Source organism: Myodes glareolus, chromosome 25 (assembly GCF_982192425.1).
Source record: "Myodes glareolus chromosome 25, mMyoGla1.1, whole genome shotgun sequence".
NCBI lineage: Eukaryota > Metazoa > Chordata > Mammalia > Rodentia > Cricetidae > Myodes > Myodes glareolus.
In genome coordinates, this window is record NC_142050.1 from 36,565,199 (window position 1) to 36,584,693 (window position 19,495).

Consider the following 19,495-nt stretch of genomic DNA (forward strand, 5'->3'; position numbering starts at 1 on the left):
TTGAAGGGAATTTTGAGAGCAATATTGGATACATTTGAATGGGAACCCTGGTTTTAGAGGAGGCCTTTCTTTCTATTTCCCCCTGTGAAACTGATGCTTCAGTATCACCTTATGTTCAGTTTCTAACTAGAGAATTAAGTAGCATGCATTTCAGTTTTATTATATACTGTGACCCAGCTGTTTTCAAGTTTTAAAATTTATGACATCCAAGAAGGGATTGTACAAAAGAAGACAATGAAGTTGTAATTCTGAAGATAGTTGTTTGGTAGACATTATTAATAGAACTTTTGGTGCTTCTATTCAAATGAAAAATTTGTGACCACCCAAAATTTTAAATAAGAGTCCTCACTGGATGTGGTGTTACATGACTGTATATAATTCCAGAATTTTGGAAGTAGAGGCAGGAGCATCAGAATTGTGAATATTTTTTATCTGTATAATTAGTTTAGTTGAGCTACATGAGACTGCCTTAAACATAAAAAGCCTAATTCCTCATTCTAAAATCTTGCATTGTGGTTATACATAAAGCTTAATTAATTTTTGTGGAGGCCATGGGTCAGAGAGATATGTTTTATAGGTAAAATAATTAGTTTTTGTTGTTGACTATACTTGGTCTAATCACTACCTCATAAAAAAAATTTTTTTTTCTTTCAAGGTAGGGTTTGGGGTCTCTGTATAACCATGGCCTTACTGGAACTTTCTCTGTATAACAGACTGATGTTGCTGAGATTTGCCTGTCTCTGCCTCTTGAGTACTGGGATTAAAGGAATGTGCCACCACTACCCAGCTCAAAAATTTCTTGAAGTTCATTTATATACAGTAAATACGTATTGAAGAAAGATCCTAAGAACCAAATTTCACCTTCCAAAAATTGTACCCTTTGCTCCAATTTGTATTCCCAGACATACTCTGCTATTTGCCAAAGCTGACTATGGTTTACTTGCTGTTCCCTAAACCTTCAAGCCCTTGTAAACTTTGTCAAAGATACTATTCTGATCTGGAATGTTCATCTTTCCTCTTAAGTCTTGCCTGAAGCGTTTAGATTTTGGCTTCTACTTACTCCCTAAAGCCTTTCCCAGTTTCTCCAACCTTTACATGGTAGTTCTAGTATGTTCAAAATATTTCTTTGACACTTGAATCATGTTATTCTGTGTTATTGTTACTTATTTCCTATTTCTCTAGTGAAAATGTGGGCTCTGTTACTCCATTTTGTAGCACAGAGGATAGAGTAATAGGTTTGATTCAATGATTAGGATCTAGCTAGTATCATTGTGACAGGATAGTTTCTCCCATAATTTCTTATTAGTTTTTAAACACATGAAAATTTATTGGGAGAATTAACTCATATTTTTTTGTGTGATTCAGTGACCAGGAAACACAAACATAAATCATGTTAAATTGATAAAATCCTGTATTGTAAGGATCTTTTGTCATTTCCTTTGTATTTTCTCTTAAGTGGTTTGTATTTTGCCTACTTTCTTTTGAAAAACATGGTTTGGGCCAGATGTTGTGACAAAGATAAAAATACAAGCATTTCTGTTTTAAAATTGTGTAGTTAAATTATACTATGTCATAAGCCCAAATTTATTCAAATGCTGCATGACTTTGTAGTTTTGTAGCCAAATTGTTTGAAAATATTAGCCATAAAGTTCTAAGTAGAACTTTTAAAATATCAATAGAAAGATCCTCATTTACATATTCTTCTCAGAGTATTATTTTATTTTGAACTATTAGTTTTGTTATTTTAGTAAAAAGATTTTTTATAATGGCTAATATTTGAAATCTATATTTGATATTTTTTCTACAGTTACCAAGTGTTAATGGAATACCTACTTATTTGTAGTGGAATATTTTAGATGCTTTTGGCATTTATAGAAATTGATTTCTTTATTATTTTAAAGCTCACTGAGGCTACTGTTACTATGTTTATATATTTGTAATTGTTCATATTTTTCTGATAGTGTTCTCCAGGGCATGTATCTCTTGTTAATACACCTAATGTGATTTCTTAAGCAAAAATGGGCACCCTATTAGATGAGATGTTTGATTAATAAAGCATCTGTTAATTTTAACTTAGTCTAAGACCTCATTTTTACCCCTTCTACCCATGAGTCTTGTTTTACAATAGACTGAACTGACATTGCTATTTCATTGCCAGAAAGCTTCGATAGGTGTAGCAGGGTGATTACTAGTAAGTTCTTCCCCCCTTAGAAATTTATTACTTTAAAAATTCTTAACATAATCACAGTAGAGTTTTAAGCTAAGCCTTTCTACGATCAAAAAACTTCTATTATAGTTTTAGCTTTTCATGTGAGCTTGTGGTAGTTTGGGTCTCAAATGAGCTTAAGACACTCAACTTGTGTTCCTTGAATCATTCTTTGAAAGAAACATTTCTCATGTAACCCAAGGTCCACTTGTAGAGATCTAGTCTTGGGCTTGAGCTATCTTCAGTAATGTTTTTTTTTTCTGGGCTTATACTTGTTAAGGCAGTATTGTAAAAACAGAACAGAAAATGAACACACTGATTTTGTTCACTTTTGTTTTCATATACAAGAATCTTTACAGTCAACATGTACTTCTAGGTGCTGTATTGAAATTGCTGGCAGAGTCTATTCTATACAAACTGAACAATCTGGCCCCTTGTTTTATTTGTAAAGGTTCAATGTATCTATGCCTGCCTACTTCAATCTGCAAGGGAGTTTCAGAAAGGCCCCGCATTCGCCGAGCCGTGAGTTATCACTAACTTTTCAGATGTGTTAATGAATGTGGAACAGAAGCAGCTGTGTTTAAAAGGAAATAAAAGTCCATCAAAGTAACTTATTATAGTAGCAGGCTTGAACACTAAATAGATTATCCCAAATTGTGTCACAAATAACCTACTAGAGATTAGCCTCAGAAAACCTATTGTTGAAATGCTCTGAAGCTATGATTTTAGTAAATTATCTTTCTTAAAAAAAATGTATGTGTCCTAGTTGCAAATCAGAATGTTCTTTACATCTTCTTAACCAAGCTAAAACAATCTGAACAAAATCTTACCCCATAGTGTTTAGTTGACATTTAGTTAAGCTCTTCAGTATAAGACCACTGAAAGGGGGTAAACTTTGAACATTTTTTTGTTTGGTATTCACATATGAAAATACAGAACTTAATTTAAGAATTGCTTCGTAGTTGGAATGTTTGGAGTACTTTAGGTATCATGTGAACTGCAGAGGTATTTACAATCTTCTTGGTTTGTTTCAACAGTTTTCGCTTCAGTAATTCACCAGTAGGTTTTCATTTATCAGTGATACCAATTTAAGGCTAAACCACATTCTTTAGGGCTTATCATTCTGCATAAAGGAAACGACCCTGTCAGTTTTTCTTTTATTTCTTCAGAGATTCTAAGCAAAAAAAAAAGTTGTAACTAACATTTGTATTTTGTACTCTAGCTAGTTACCTTTTCTTTTCTTAGCCTCTTTAAGCTTTTGAGTAAATAGCTATATTGGATAAGCAGGTTGGTTGCTTCTGTTTAGGAGTTGTGTTCTTTTATGTGAGCACAGAATGTATTTTATTTTGCCTGGTTTGGCAATGTAGCACACACCACATAAAATGTGGAATATGGAATCTTTGGAGGTGTTAAAGTTAACATTTCATTTAGGCAATGTGCCTTTGTTTGACTGGTGTGTAAGTCCTTCTTCCAGGTTTGTACACTCTTAAACACCTTATTCTACCCTCTAACTCCTCCCAGCAGCAAAAGGGAGACACTTCAACTGGAACAAAATAGTGGAAGAAATGGCGTCTGGGGTTCAGTGGGGATTCGCAGTGTGTATGCAATGTTTGCAAGATTATTTTTTTATGTTTTTCAATTAATGTAAATAATTACAAAATAAATTAGTGCTTACTGTCAAGAGACCATTGTATACCAGTAGAAACTCTTGGTGGGTCTGCTGCAAGTTGCTTAACCTATTGGGGCCTCATTTTTTCATCTGCAATATGAAGGAGTTGGACTTGATAACCTATAAATAAGGTCCATTCCTGCTCTAAAATCCTATGCTTTTCCTGAAATACTTTTATTTAACAGAATGCTTTGCTTTCCCACTTTGACTATTTGAATTACATTTGCAGTACATATACTGCAATTGCATGTTGTCTAAAATAGTTTTTCTATAGGATGGCATATAAAAAACTAATCCCTCCTGGGTTGATTTATAAGTGTCTGTAAGTAGATAGTCAGACACCAAAAGCTAGTAATAACTAGGACTTTCAGAATATAAACACTGTCTGTTTGTCTAACCTTGAGTATTATTAACTTTCCTATATTACAGGAGACACTACTCGACAACGAATCAAATTCAGCGATGACAGAGTATGCAAGAGCCACCTTCTCAACTGTTGTCCCCATGATGTCCTTTCTGGAACTGTACGTGGTTAAGTTGTTTTATTACTTACTAATGTGCTACAAAAATGAAGTTCTTGGTAAACTCTTAATTTTTTTGCCAAATTACTTATTTTTTTTAACAGTGTTAGAAAAGATTTGCATCCCTTTCATTGCTTGTTTATTCCCACTGATAATTTAAATTTTCAATAATGGGTTTCCTTACAGAAGTAGTTGTCTCTTCCATTTTTTCCCCCACCATTCTTCTACTGGTTTTGTTATTCTTGTTTTCTCTTTTCTTCTGGTCTTAGAGATGAACATAGAACCTTGCACATGCTAAACTAAGCACATACTTAGCCACTGAGGTACATCCCAGGTTCTCTGCTATTTTGTTGTGGTGATGGTGGTGGTTGGTTATTTTTTGTTTGTATTTTGGTTTTTCGAAACAGGGTTTCTCCTTATAGTCCTGACTGTCCCCAGACCCTTTCTGTATACCAGACTGGCCTCAAACTCAGAAATCCACCTATCTCTGCCTCCTGAGTGCTGGTATTAAAGGTGTGCCACCACTGCTTGACTGTTTTTGGTCTTTTTTGAGGCAGTTTCTGATGTTTAAAAACTGGTAACCTTGAACTTTTGACCTTCACCCTCCCAAGTTCTTGGATCATAGATGTATATCAGAAAGCTGGGCCAACAATGGGTTTTTTGGTTTGTTTGAATTTTTTTCTTTCCCTTTTATTTATTTACTTATTTTTATCTAAAACAGGTATATTGGATTGGTTCCCCTATAGAGTTGGGATTTAGGATACTTTTCGTGCCACTTCCTCCTGAATTAGCATCCTTCTATAAGCCTTGTTTTTCTTTCTGCCTCTAGGCTGACAGAGAGGACAGTATGATAGCCAACACACAAGGCTATTTATTGTTTGTGCATGGCTGAAGACCTGTGTGATGTTATGGCATTCTGAGTATTTCACACCCATTAAGTAGGAATTGGGGTTCTGTACCAGGTGCTTTTTCTTATTTCCTCTTCTCTTCTGAAGAGGGGTGAAGAAAATCTTTTACAAGAGGCATATTCTCATAGGGAGGTGGTAACTGTCTCTTGGAAAGCATGCCCCCCCCCCCTTATTTAAATGCTACAGAGGATCTTTAACTTCTGAATTTGATTGAAATTACAATGAGTGATTTCCCTTCACAGATACATTTGTTGACGGGGAACTGTAAGGGGTTAAATCTTGACTTCATTTTATTTCTCATTTGCCAGAAATATCTAGAATAAAGAAAGGATTTCCAGATTACTCTTTCATAAGCAGTGAGTAAGTACTCTTAGGCACGGATACCCAAATGAATGTTTTTTATTTTTATTTTTAAGTGAGATTAAGGATATTCCCCAAACATAAAAATATCAAGACATGTGCAATAGGAAACATTTTTGTCATTTCTTAGTGGGAAATACAGTTGAAACTATTATGTGCCTAAGTCTGGTTATGGTGATCTAAATGTGGAATTCAGCACTTTGCCAGCCTGAAGACTGAATCTGAAGTTTGACACCAATAGAGCTACTGAGTGAGACCTTGTTTCAAATAAGAGTCTGAAAAAGGTTTTAAGTGTAATAGAACATAGTAAGAAATTTAGTTTGTGGGCAATTCAATACTTGAATTAGGACTGTGATAAATATTAACAGCTAATAAAATGATTCTGTAATGTTTCTGTAAGTACTTCCACTTTAAATTTTATTTTGTTTATAATCTTAATTTCAGGGATTAAAAGCATGTACTACTGCATAGCTTTTAAAATATTTTCTATTTTATTAATCCATTTGTAATATATGACAGATCTCTCATCTGTAGAATACTGTTATTATCCACATTTAAATCATTTATATTATGTGTAGGAGTGTTTTGCCTGCATCGTATCTGTTCACTGTGTGTGTGTGCCTGGTACATGGGAGGCCAGAAGAAGGTATTGGATACTCTGGGATTGAAGTTCTAGGTGACTCGGGGAACGACCTTGTATGTTTGGGTACTTAAACCCTGGTCCTCTGGAAGAGCAACCAGTGCTCTTAATTGCTGAGCCATCTCTTTAGCCCCACAGTTAGTGTTGTAGGAAATTCGATGATTAATTTGTTTCTATTTTATTAGGAGTGCGTGTGTATGTTTTGGGTTGTGTTTGCACACGTGTTCACTCAAATATGGAAGACAAAAGAGAACATTGGGTGTACTCCCCAGAAACACCCCTCATCTTCTTTGTGATAGGATCCTGGTACTGACAAGACTAAACTTGCTGGCCAGTGAGTTCCAGGAATCCCTGTGCTTTGATGTCCTCAGCACTGAGATTACCATGTCTGCCATTTTATGTGGGTGTTAGGCGTGCTGTCTAGGGCTATGTCAGTTTCACACAGCTGAGGTCATCGGGAGAGAAGAAAGCCTCAATTGAGGAAGAGAGTCAAGTGAATTCTGTCCCTCCAGGTTGTTTTTGGTCATGGTGTTTCATCACAGCAATAGCAACCCTAAGATACTGGGGCTAATCCTCAGGTCTTCGTGCTTGTAAAAGAAGCACTTTACCAACTTTATGTCCCTAACTACCAAAAAGACTATTTAGTGGATGAATTATCACTTCTGATAAGCGTAGAAAATAAAAGCAACAAAATTCTTTCTTTCCTTTTTCTTTTCTTAAAAGACAGGATATTATGTAACATTGCCTGTCTTTGAATTGGTTCTGTAACCATGGGTGACCTTGAATTTGAGATCATCCTGCCTTCACCCACCAAGCCTACCAAATGCCGGAGTTACAGATTGTATCCTAACACACCTCCCTTTAAATTTCTATGTATATTGGATTTGGATATACATACACACACAAACACACACACACACACATATAAATAAATTGGTTTTTCAAGACAGTGTAGTTTTTAGAATTTTTCCTGGAACTTGCTCTGTAGACCAGGCTGGCCTCAAACTCAGAGATCTGCCTCCTGATCTACCTCCTGAGTGCTGGGATTAAAGGTGTGTATCACCACCGTCCGGTCATTGCATGCACTTTGTGTGAGTGCTTTGTCTGTCTGTCTGTCTGTCTGTCTGTGCACCACATGTGAGTCTGGTTTCAGTATTGGATCCCCTAGAACTGGAGTTCCAGGTAGTTGTAGGCCACTATGTGGGTGCTAGAAACCAAACATATTTCCTCTGCAAGAATAAGTGCTCTTAACCACTGAACCATCTCTTCAGCCACAGACACACCCTTTTAAACATTCTTGAATGTCCAAAATTCATTATGTGTGCTTGCATGATGTATGTGTTTATGTCGCTGCATATGTGTAGAGATCGGAGAACAGCTTGGAGGAGTCAGCTTTTTCTTCTACTATAGGATTACAGATGGTTAGAAGCTGCCTCCCATATGGATGCTAGGAATCTAACTTGGGTACTCTGGAAGAGCAACCAGTGCTCTTAATTACTTAGCTATCTCTCCAAGTATTTTCCCCCCTCCAAAACAGGGTTTGGCTTTTTCAAGACAGGGTTTCTCTGTATAGTTTTGGCTGTCCACAGGCTAGGCTTGAACTCATAGATCCATCTGTCTCTACCTTTCAAGTGTTGAGATTAAAGGCCAGCACTTCCTTGCCTCATTGTGTCTTTTTGAGACAGGGCTTTTCTTTCTTTGTGTGTGTGTGTGTGTGTGTGTGTGTGTGTGTGTTGGTTTTTCGAGAACAGAGTTTCTCTGTGGCTTTGGAGCCTGTCCTGGAACTAGCTCTTATAGACCAGGCTGGTCTCGAACTCACAGAGATCCGCCTGCCTCTGACTCCTGAGTGCTGGTATTAAAGGCCTGTGCCACCCTGCCCAGCAAGACAGGGCTTTTCTATGTAGCCCTGACTGTCCTAGAATTCGCCCTGTAGACCAGGCTGTCTTTGAACTCATAGAGATCCATCTGTCTCTGCCTTCGGAATGCTGAGATTAAAGAAATGTGCCATCACTGGCTAGCCATTTTTTACTTTTAAAGATTGATTTATTTATTATGTATACGACATTCTGCCTCCATGTATGCTCGCATGCCAGAAGAGGGCGCCAGATATCATTTTGATGTAATGAAAAAAGACCCTGTTTTTATTTAGCTTTGTTTTTGACACATTCTTTTTTTCCTATATCATGTTTTGTTCAGCTGTTGTTTTGTTTATTTTTTTGTATGTCTTATTTTTTTATTGATATTAATTGAGCTCTACATTTTTCTCTGCTCCCCTCCCCCTTTCAGCCCTCCCACAAGGTCCCCATGCTCCCAGCTCCCAATTTACTCAGGAGAGCTTGTCTTTTTCTGCTTTCTACTTCCCATGTAGATTAGATCTATGTAAGTCTCTCTTGTGTCCGCATTGTTGTCTAAGTTCTCTGGGGTTGTGATTTGTAGGCTGGCTTTCTTTGCTTTATGTTCAAAACCCACCTATGAGTGAGTACATGTGATAATTGTCTTCCTGTGTCTGGGTTACCTCACTCAAAATCATGTTTTCTAGATCCATCCGTTTTCCTGCAAAATTCAAGCTGTCGTTTTTTTTTTTTTTCTGCTGTGTAGTACTCCACTGTGTAAATGTAGCACATTTTCCTTATCCATTCTTTGATCGAGGGACATTTAGGTTATTTCCAGGTTCTGGCTATGACAAACAAAGCTGCTATGAACATAGTTGAGCACATGTCCTTGAGGCATGATTGAGCATCCTTTGGATATGTACCCACAAGTGATATTACTGGGTCTTGAGGAAGGTTGTTTCCTAATTTTCTGAGAAATGGCCACACTGACATCCAAAGGGGTTGTACCAGCTTGCATTCCCACCAGCAATGCAGAAGTGTTCTCTTTTCCCCACAACCTCTCCAGCATAAGTTGTGATCAGTGTTTTTGATCTTGGCCATTCTTACAGGTGTTAGATGGAATCTCAGAGTTGTTTTGATTTGGATTTCTTTGATGACTAAGGATATTGAACAGTTTTCCTTAAGTGTCTTTCAGCCATTTTAGATTCCTCTGTTGAGAGTTCTCTGTTTAGGTCTGTACTCCATTTTTTTTTAAATTGGATTATGTGTTCTTTTGGTGTCCAATTTCTTGAGTTCTTTGTATATTTTGGAGATCAGACCTGTCTGATGTGGGGTTAGTGAAGATCTTTCCCATTCTGTAGGCTGTCGTTTTATCTTGTTGACCGTGTCCTTTGCTTTACAGACGCTTTTCAGTTTCAGGAGGTCCCATTTATTGTTTCTCTCAGTGTCTGTGCTGCTGGGGTTCTATTTAGGAAGTGGTTCCCTATGCCAATGTGTTCAAGTGTACTTCCCACTTTCTCTTCTATGAGGTTCAGTGTGGCTGGCTTTATGTTGAGATCTTTGATCCATTTGGACTTGAGTTTTGTGCATGGAGATAGATAATGGGTCTATTTTCATTCTTCTACATGTTGATATTCAGTTATGCCAGCAACACTTGTTAAATATGTATAAGCAGTATTCTTAAATGTCTAAGGAAACTACTATGTTTTTTGAGGCTTATTTGGAGACTAGAGTTAGAAATATACCATGTAATTGTACAGCATATCAAACACATGCTAATAAATACTGGAAGTAGTTCTTTTAAGCATACATTCAGTTGGTCAGCCATAAAAATCAAACCCTTTGAGTACCTTCATTGTTCAGATATTCTAAGAAAAACTGCAAAAAGAATGAGTTGATAAAATCCTTTAGGTGAGGGTGAGGTTAGGGAAGAGACAGTGTCACTGCGTAGACCAGGCTGGCCTCAAACTCACAAAGATCCACCTGTCTCTGCCTCCTGAGTACTGGGATTAAAGGTGCATGCGCTACCACCTCCTAGCAAAATATAGTTGGTTTTTTTTTCTTTTTTTAAAATCATGACTTATTTCTCTCCAAGTAACCATGCATTCTTCTCTTTAGAGTAAATTTTGCATTTTACTAATTTTTAGAATTGTTCAGGCTATAGTAAGCGGTAACAAACCACTTTAACATTTCCCACAATCCTCTTCTAGAAGTTATTTGATTCTAGTTTTATCATTCTTTGTTCTCAAAATAATACAAAATTATTCTCTTTTCAAAACATATGCTAAAATTCTTGCCTCTTTTTTAAAAAAAGATTTATTTATTATGTATATAGTGTTCTATTATGTATATAGTCTGTATGCATGCAAGCCAGAAGAGGGCGCCAGATCTTATTACAGATGGTTGTGAGCCACCATGTCGTTGCTGGGAATTGAACTTAGGACCTCTGGAAGAACAGTAAGTGCTCTTAAGTTCTGAGCCATCTCTCCAGCCCCTCTTGCCTCTTTTTTGCCTGTGTAAATAATCTGTACTTTTCCTGCAAACATACCTCATACATACCGATTCTTGATAGAGAACTTTTATGAGTTGCATTGAAAAATGGTGGCGCTAGAAAGTTATGAGCCAAAAAATGCATTCTTTATTCATCAATGCTTAATATTGCATAATAAGATCCTGAGCACCTGTGAAGTGGTGGCACATTACAGGTCTCAGGTTTATTAACAGTGATCAAAACTGATGAATTTAGGGCTGGAGGATTGGCTCAGCGGTTAAGAGCACTGCCTGCTCTTCCAGAGGTCCTGAGTTCAATTCCCAGCAACCACATGGTGGCTCACAACCATCTGTAATGAGGTCTGGTGCCCTCTTCTGGCCTGCAGACAGAATTTTGTAAAATAAATAAATAAATAAATGTTTAAAATATAAATATAAAAAAAAGAAAAAACTGATGAATTTATCATCTCAATTTGGTCAGTATACGCAGGTAGCTACATTGACAGCTTCAAAGTTCTTTTATAAACATCTTAGTACACATAAATCTGGAAGTACTTAAGAAAGAGAAATGAATTTTTAAGAATCAGGTAATTGGTAAGAAATGAGTAGATTTTTGTTTTTTTGCAATTATTTCAATGCCCAATATATTTTTATATAATATCCATGGTTTTCTCCATTTATAAGTATGTGTTTTGAGAAATAACATTTTATTGTTTAAATTGTTTTGACATTTAATTAATTTCTTGAGACAGGGTCTCTTAATGTAGTCTAGAGTGTCAGGGAATTCACTATGTAGACCAGGTCAGCTTTGAACTCACAGGGATCCTTCTGTTTCTGCCTGCCCAGTGCTTGGATTAAAGATGTGTACTACCATGCCCAGCTTGCGTGTGTGTGTGTGTGTGTGTGTGTGTGTGTGTGTGTGTGTGTGTGTGTGTGTACACGTACGTATGTATGTACTTATATGCCTGCCTGCCTTCCTCCCTCCCTCTCTACCTACCTCCCTACCTAACTAAATGTTTTAATACACACACATACAGTGAATTTTTTTTTTTTTTTTTTTTTTTTTTGAGAGAGGGTTTCTCTCTGTAGCCCTGGTGTGTTGGAACTCACTCTGTAGACTATGCTGGCCTCAAATTTGCGGAGATCGCCTACTTTTGCTTCCTGAATGCTAGGATTAAAGACATGTTGCCACCAACATGTGATGTAATTTTGTATTTTTTTTCCACTGATTATTAGTATATTAATATCAGTAATTTGTTTCATTTGTTTTTAGTTTGGGTATACAATATGACGGTAAAATATATGTTTGTGTATGTCAGTAGTTATAATTGGATCTTTGTAGGTCTAGTTACATGTTCTGTCAAACTCAGGTAGTGAGGTGCTTAAATTTTTTTTTTTTTTTGAGATACTGTTTTTCTGCATAGACCTGATAGTCCAGGAACTTGCTCTGAAAACCAGACAGGCCTTGAACTCGGATTTGTCTGCCTCTGCCTCTTCTTCCTTTTAAGGCATTGGCTACCACCAATATTTTAAGAGAGGCTCTTAAAATATTTCTATTTTCTAAAACAGAAAGTGGCATTGTAAAGCTATATCCGTGTACTTTTGTGCATGTTTCATTCCCTAAGTTCTTGGAATCGCTTATTCAAACCAGGTTTGTGTAATGGTCATGATTTGGACAACATGGGGAATACAAAACATGGTCTGTAGAGATGAACAAAAATAGACCATTTTTCTTAGGAATCTTAGAGTCGTTTTGATAACATTGATTTTTCAGAAATTAAAAAGTTAAAAGCACTTAACAGAATCTACTTTATTAAACAGAAAAACTGTAGAAAGTATGGAATTTTAAAGAAGAGTTATCAGAGATTTGGCCAAGCTTCTTGAAGAAACAAGTTTATAATGGGGAAAATAAGATGTAGAACTGAAGTTTTGCAACTTATAATTTGAATGTCTGTTAATTACAATCCCTGAAATAAACTTCTGGAAAATTATAAGAAGCAAATTATTCATTAATTTTTAAGGACACTCTTCTAGTCATTTGAAATCAGTGAAGAAAACATTTTATTTTGTTTCATTAACTTACTTACAAGTAGAGAGAAGTAGCACCACCAGCAGCCAGTGGGGAGCATTTGGTGTTGGAAGCAGTAGTGCTTCATTAAGTGTAACGTGAGGATGTAACTTAAGAGTAGCATAGGTGCTGGAGAATTGTTTTGTATTCCTTGTGTTTCTATCGTGGTTTTTTTCTCTAGTGGCTTTGTACTGGTTAGGAGACTAGGGTCATTGAAATTATTAGCCAGGGTATGATTTCCCTTGGATTGACAATGGCAGGTAGTTGTTGGGAGTTTCTTTTTGGTCTTGTTTGCTTTTTTTCATGCCATGCCTGGTATAACAGATATTTACTCATGGTGGTATGGAAAGAGAAAACAGATGCCTGGTTTCTAGAATTCAAAGACCCTATTGTAATTCCAGAAATGCTCCACTATGTGAAATTGTAATATTACTACAATTCTATTCCTTCATTCTATCTCTTCCCTTCCTCCTCTCACCCTGTTTTTAAGTTTTATTTTTATTTAATGGATATTTTGTCTGCATGCCCAAAAAGCCACTGTACCACCTCTCCAGCCCCAGACTCATGGGATGATGATACTTAGTGCCATACCCAGCATTGCTTCTCTCTCTTTGGGTCCAGTTTAAATGCATTCTCATGAGAAACATTTTTTTTTGGGGGGGGGGTCACGAGATGGCTCAGTGACAATATGTGAGTCAATCAATCCAGGATTGGTGGAAGGAGAGAATCCCATATGTGATTCTCTACCCTCCACATATGTACCATGGCAAGTGGTCTTTTTCTGGCTTCCTCATTGCAAAAAGCCTCTCATGTAGTATATTGGTATTATTAATACTCATAGTTGTTTTTCATAGCCTTTCTTTTGGTTCATTTTTCTGAGAGGTTGTCTCATGTATGAGGCCAGGCTAACCTTATACTTGCTGTGTCACTACTTTGAACTTGCAATGCTCCTCCTTTATCTACACAGTACTTAATACAGGTCTGTACCACTGCATCCAGTTCATGGAGAGCTAAGGGATTGAACCTGGAACTTTGTGTATAACAGATAGGCACTCAGTAACCAAGTTAACTCCCCAGCCCTAATTGTGTGATTTATATTTTGAAGGTTCATTAAATGAACATATAAACTATAGGACTTAACAAATACTCTGAAGAGAACTGTGATACTGATGAAATTTTATAATACATGTTTTCAGTGTAATGTCTTCTTTTTTTTCCTAGAGAATGGATCTTGGAGAATGCCTGAAAGTCCATGACCTGGCTTTAAGAGCAGATTATGAAATTGCATCCAAAGAACAGGACTTTTTCTTTGAACTTGATGTAGGTGATTTTGCTTTCATATTACATTGTCTCTTGCAGTAAAAATATTTTGAACATGAATTAATGTCTCTTAGAAAGACTTAGGAAGATATCTTTGTGATTAGATGACAGTTAATAGATGAATAAGACACTGCATTCCCTCCACCCCCTATGTCCTCAAACTAGCCTCAGATTTACGGTGGGTGATCTAATTGCATCTACCTCCCAAGTGCTAGGATTAGACATGTGCTACCATGCCTAGGTTAGAAAGATCCTGTTCTAAAAAAAAAAAAATCAGTTTATTTTTCCCAACAAAAGTAAAAACGTTTAAGAAAACAGTCGTTTCATCAATTCTAAGCCACCCATTTTTGTTGTATTTAAAGTCTTTGTAATGAAGTCATCTACTGAATTTTTCCATTATTAGATAGTTTTACTGTATTAATAGATTACTAACTAGATGTCTCCAGTTCTGGGATGAAATTCAGGGCCCTATTCACAGTAGGCAAGCACTGTATATCGCCAGGCTACACCTGCAGCCTCGGGACCATATTTTTTTTTTTTGGAAGGTTTGTAATTATATTTATGTACAGAAAATTCAGCAGTACATTTAACCCAGTTTAGTGGTGAGTTCTTTGGCCTTTGCCTTTTCCAGCTTGGCAATTCGAGCCACAGATTTAGGACCCAGGACGTTGCCTCCCCAGTGGGGGCGGATCTCATCATATCTGTCGCTGTAATTGGTCCTAATAACTTCCACCAGCTTGGCCAGAGCACCCTTATCTTCCGAGTTAACCTGTGTGAAGGCAACAGTGGTGCACATCTTCCTATGGACCAGCCGCCCCAGCCTGACCTTTCCCTTGATGATGCAGTAGGGGACCCCCATCTTCCGACACAGAGCAGGCAGGAAGACCACCAGCTAAGTGGGGTCTACATCGTGGGCAATCACCACCAGCTGAGCCTTCTTGTTCTCTACCAAAGTGGTGACTGTATTGACGCCCGCTCGAAGGACAAGTGGTCTCTTAGTCAGGACATCCCCTTTGCCAGCAGCTTTCTTCTCAGCACGGGCCAGCAGCCTTTGCTTCTTCTGCTTTGTCTCTGGCCTGTACTTGTGGGCAAGTTTAAGCAACTGGGTAGCTGTTTGCCGGTCCAGGGCCTGGGTGAGCTGGTTAATGGCAGGAGGAACTTTGAGCCGCTTATAGAGGATGGCCCTCTGCCGCTGCAGCCTAATGTAGCGGGGCCATTTGACGAAGCGTGTGAGATCTCTCTTGGGCTGGATGTCCTGCCCAATGCCAAAGTTCTTAGGCCTCTTCTCAAACAAAGGATTCACCACCTTCTTAGCCTCCTGCTTCTTTACGACGGCGGGGGCCGGGGCCACAGCCACCTTCTTCCCCTTGGCCTTCTTTCCCTTGGGCATCTTGCCGGGCTGGAGGAGAGAGAGTCGGGACCATATTTTTAATGTAAAATAATAAAAGAAATAGAAAATACTGCTTAGGCATCAGAGGTACAAATGTGATTTAATATTCTCATTATATAGAAGCATTTCATGTATAAAAATAGAGAAATTTGAGGCTAAAGAGACAGCAGAGAACCCAAGTATAACTTCCATCACTTACATTTTGGCTCACAAAGCATAATTCCAGTTTTAGGAGATCTAATGCCTTCTTCCTGGTGTTTGCAGATACAAAGTGTACACATAGTTTACATAGATACATGTAGACAGAGCACTCATGAAATAGTTTAAAAAATAAAAATAGAGAAACTAAATTATACAAGATGTTTTAAAGAACACAATACCTTTCAAACTTTTTGCATTTTTATGAAATACATGCACATTAAGACAAAATAATACATTAGGTAATTTTATTTAGTTGAAAATAGCACTAAATAGGTCCTTGTGACTTTTTTGAACATCTAAGAAATTTTTCTTATGGACATGCAAATTATCTATAAAATACATTTAATACTGTCTGGGCATAATATACAAGAGATTATTACTGTTGAACGTTGTGGTTGAATAATGAGGTTATTTTCAGTCTTTCTGCATTATTGGTGAAAATTATAGCTGAGTTAAAAGGTAATTTTATAGAAAATGCTTAATTGCTCATTGTGACAGTATTAGCTATTTATTTTTGAGTAATATATTAGACTTTCCCTAGGTGGGCTACACAGTGTTGTTATACTGTCTAAATACTGCTTATAGTACCAGTTTGAAAGATTTTTTTTTCTGTTTTGACCCAAAAATCTCAACTATGGGTTCATATCTGCTATATATTTTTAATTTTTAGATTTATTTTATGTATATGAATGCTTTGCTTGCATGAGTGTGCCAGGCACATACATAGTATCTTTGGGGGCCAGAAGAGACAGCATCAGTTCTTTTGGATTGGAGTTCCAGATTGCTGTGAGCCACATGTGAATGCTGGGAGCTTAACCGAGGTCTTCTACAAGAAAAGCAAGTGCTCTTGACTGCTGACCTGTCTCTTCCAGTCCCCATGATTGATTCATTTTGTATATTTAAATCCTTTGTACATCTTACAATTATTTTGCTGTAAGAAACAGGTAGCTTATATCTTAAAAGACAAGCAGGAAACAGAGAGAACTAACTGGGAATGGCCTTTGAAACCTCAAAGCCTGACCCTAGTTACATACTTCTTCCAACAAGGCCCCACTTCTTAAACCTTTATGACCACGATTACCAACTGGGATCTGAGTCTTCAAGTGCTTGAGAACATGTAGGATATCTCTTCAAAACACCACAGTTGAACATTTATTTTTAATTTTCTCCCTTCCATTTTTGGAGAAATAAGTTTTGTAGCACTAATTGTCCTGGAATTCTGTAGACCTGCCTGGACTTCAACTCGGAGGTCTGCATGCCTTTGTCTCCCAAGTGCTGGGATTAAAGGTGTGTGCCACCATGCTTTGCTTTAAAGTTTACTTTCATTACTATTTAGCTATAAATAGTAAATATACCTCAAACTAAATACAACTTCGTTAGATTTTTTTTTCTGGTGTAGGCATTGTTAAATTTCTTAATGGCTTATCTTTACTGTAAAAATTTGAAAGCCACAGAATACAGACAGTTATCTAAATATTCAGAAGTAACTCTTAGTTGACATTATAATGGTCTTCCACGGTGTGTGAGATGTGTGTGTGCCTGTTGTCAAAGATTAGCTTTTAGGAATTGGTTCTTTCCTTTCGTGTGTCCTGGAGATAGAAATCAGGTCATTAGGCTTAGTAGCAATCGTGTCATATTGATGACTCAACCATTTCTTTTTGGTTGGTTGTATTTATAAGATATGATCTTGGCTGTATTGCTTTGGTTGACTTGACACATGCTATGTCACTCAAACTGGTCTTCAGCTTGTTACTCTGCTCCAGTCTTCCAAGTACTGAGATTACAAGGGTGCACTGCTATATTATTACTGGGTGTTTGTTTTTTGTTGTTGCTTTGTTTTTTGAGACAGGGTTTCTCTCTGTAGCCTTGGCTGTCCTGCAACTCACTCTGTAGACCAGGCTGGTCTCAAACTCAGAGATCTGCCTGCCTCTGCCTCCACCTCCCTGGTGATGGGATTAAAGATGTATGCTACCTCTATAATAACATTTTTAAGAATGGAATTATTTTCATTGTTCTGAGGTTTTATTTTTAAAAGGTTCTTTTCTCCAGACTTTATATTTAATTTTTTTTTTAAATTTTTATTTGCATTGTTGTGTTGACTGCATGAATATCTGTGTACCATCTCTGGATACCATGTGTGTTCAGTGCCCCCAGAGGCCAGAAAAAGGTGTCAGATTCTCTTAGAAATGGAGTTATAGACATCTGTTAGCTGCCGTATAGGTGCTGGGAATTGAACCATGGTCTTCTGGAAGAGCAGTTAGTGCTCTTAACCACTGAGCCGTCTCTCCAGCCCCCTTAATTTATTTTTTATAATTACTTGAAATCCAGGGTCTCATACATGCTAGGCATATGTTCTGTTACTAACAACTCCTCAACTTTGTGTTTTTCTTGTTTTAAGGTTGGGCTCAGAGTATAGCAGATTCAACCCAGTGCTTTCTACATAATAGGAAAGCACTTCTGTGCTTAGGGCTTCATTCTTTACCAAAAATAAAGTATTTAGTAAAAATATTTCTGGATAACATTGTCTTTGTGGCAGTAATTGTTTTATATTAAATTTTCTAGGCCATGGATCATCTGCAGTCCTTCATTGCAGATTGTGATCGAAGAACTGAAGTGTCTAAGAAAAGATTAGCAGAAACTCAAGAAGAGATAAGTGCTGAAGTGGCAGCAAAGGTAAAACTTTTAGTCATTTCATTAGTTCAAAGTATGGTTGTTTTTTTGTTTGTTTTATCTTGTTTTTGTTATTGTTGTTTGAGATAGGGTCTGCCTTTTTAGCCTAGGCTGTTCTGGAGCTCATTTTGTAGATCAGACTAGCTTCGAACTCAGAGACCTGCCTTCTTCTGCCTTTGCCTCCCAAGTGCTGGGATTATGAAGTATATTTTTAATTTTAAGTATATATTTAATTTTATTCACTCCATTTTTTAAAAATTTTTCCTCTTGTATATTTGAGACAGGGTCTCACTGTATAGTCTGTGGCTGGCTAGGAATTTACTATATAGGCAGGCTGCTCTTTAAGTCACAGAAATCTACCTGCCTCTGCCTCTGAGTGCTAGGATTAATAAAGGCATATGCTACCATGCTAGGCTCATTCCAACTTTTTGACTTTTCAGTAATTAGATAGTAAACTTAAGTAGGGAATTCTCTGGAATTGTTTTTACTTACTCTAATGCTAACTTAATATAGCAACCACATAACAAAGTAACACTGATAATTATGTTTTATTCAGAATTGTCAGTCATACATGCATTCATTTGTGTGTAACAAATATATGTATAGTTTCTTCCTTCCTTCTTTCATTTATTTAGTTTTTGAGAGGATTTTTCTGTAGTCCCAGCTTTCCTGGAACTAGCTCAGTACACCATCCTGGCCTTGAACTCAAAGAGAACTTCCTGTCTTTGCTTCGTGTCATTTTTAGGTTTTGTGTATACAGTGTTCAGCCTATTTATATACCTGCAGGCCAGAAGAGAGCATCTCATTCATTACATATGGTTGTGAGCCACAATGTGGTTGCTGGGAATTGAACTCAGGACTTTTGGAAGAGCAAACAGTGCTCTTAACCGCTGAGCCATCTCTCCAGCTTCATGAGTGAATCAGAACACCTGAAACTGGAGTTACAATTGTGAACCACCTGAGAGGGATGCGGGGTGCTGAACCTGGGTTCTCTTAGTGTAGAAAGAGCTCTTAACCACTGAACTATATATCTAGTTTCTTGATTCTTTTGTTATTAAAACACATAAGCTTGTGTAGCTACCTCCAGTTTAAGATACTGAAGTAGCAATGAAAATTATTTTCTGATTGGGGTTATCACAATATGAGAAGCATATTGTGGCAATTATTAGAAAGGTTGAGAACTGATATAAGGGATCATGTATCTCATGCTTAAGCTGTCC

General features: G+C 37.2%; 1 protein-coding gene and 2 pseudogenes across 14 annotated transcripts in view; 1 reads left to right on the forward strand and 2 right to left on the reverse strand.

The window, feature by feature from the left end:
• The window catches only part of Luc7l2 (LUC7 like 2, pre-mRNA splicing factor), a 71,661-nt gene that overhangs the window by 33,573 nt on the left and 18,593 nt on the right, over positions 1–19,495 (forward strand). For 8 of the 14 annotated variants that reach the window (XM_085683519.2, XM_085683507.2, XM_085683513.2 and 5 more), the window contains 3 exons: positions 4,305–4,399; positions 13,916–14,014; positions 18,168–18,278. In XM_085683519.2, the coding sequence (XP_085539645.1) occupies positions 4,305–4,399; positions 13,916–14,014; positions 18,168–18,278 (305 nt within the window). Of the gene's footprint in view, positions 1–2,657; positions 2,729–4,304; positions 4,400–5,612; positions 5,665–13,915; positions 14,015–18,167; positions 18,279–19,495 lie in introns of all 14 variants that reach the window. The other 6 variants (XM_085683505.2, XM_085683506.2, XM_085683514.2 and 3 more) reach the window with 2 other exon arrangements.
• Positions 14,570–14,873, reverse strand: LOC146889523 (large ribosomal subunit protein eL8 pseudogene; annotated as a pseudogene).
• On the reverse strand, positions 14,813–15,418 carry LOC125388157 (large ribosomal subunit protein eL8 pseudogene; annotated as a pseudogene).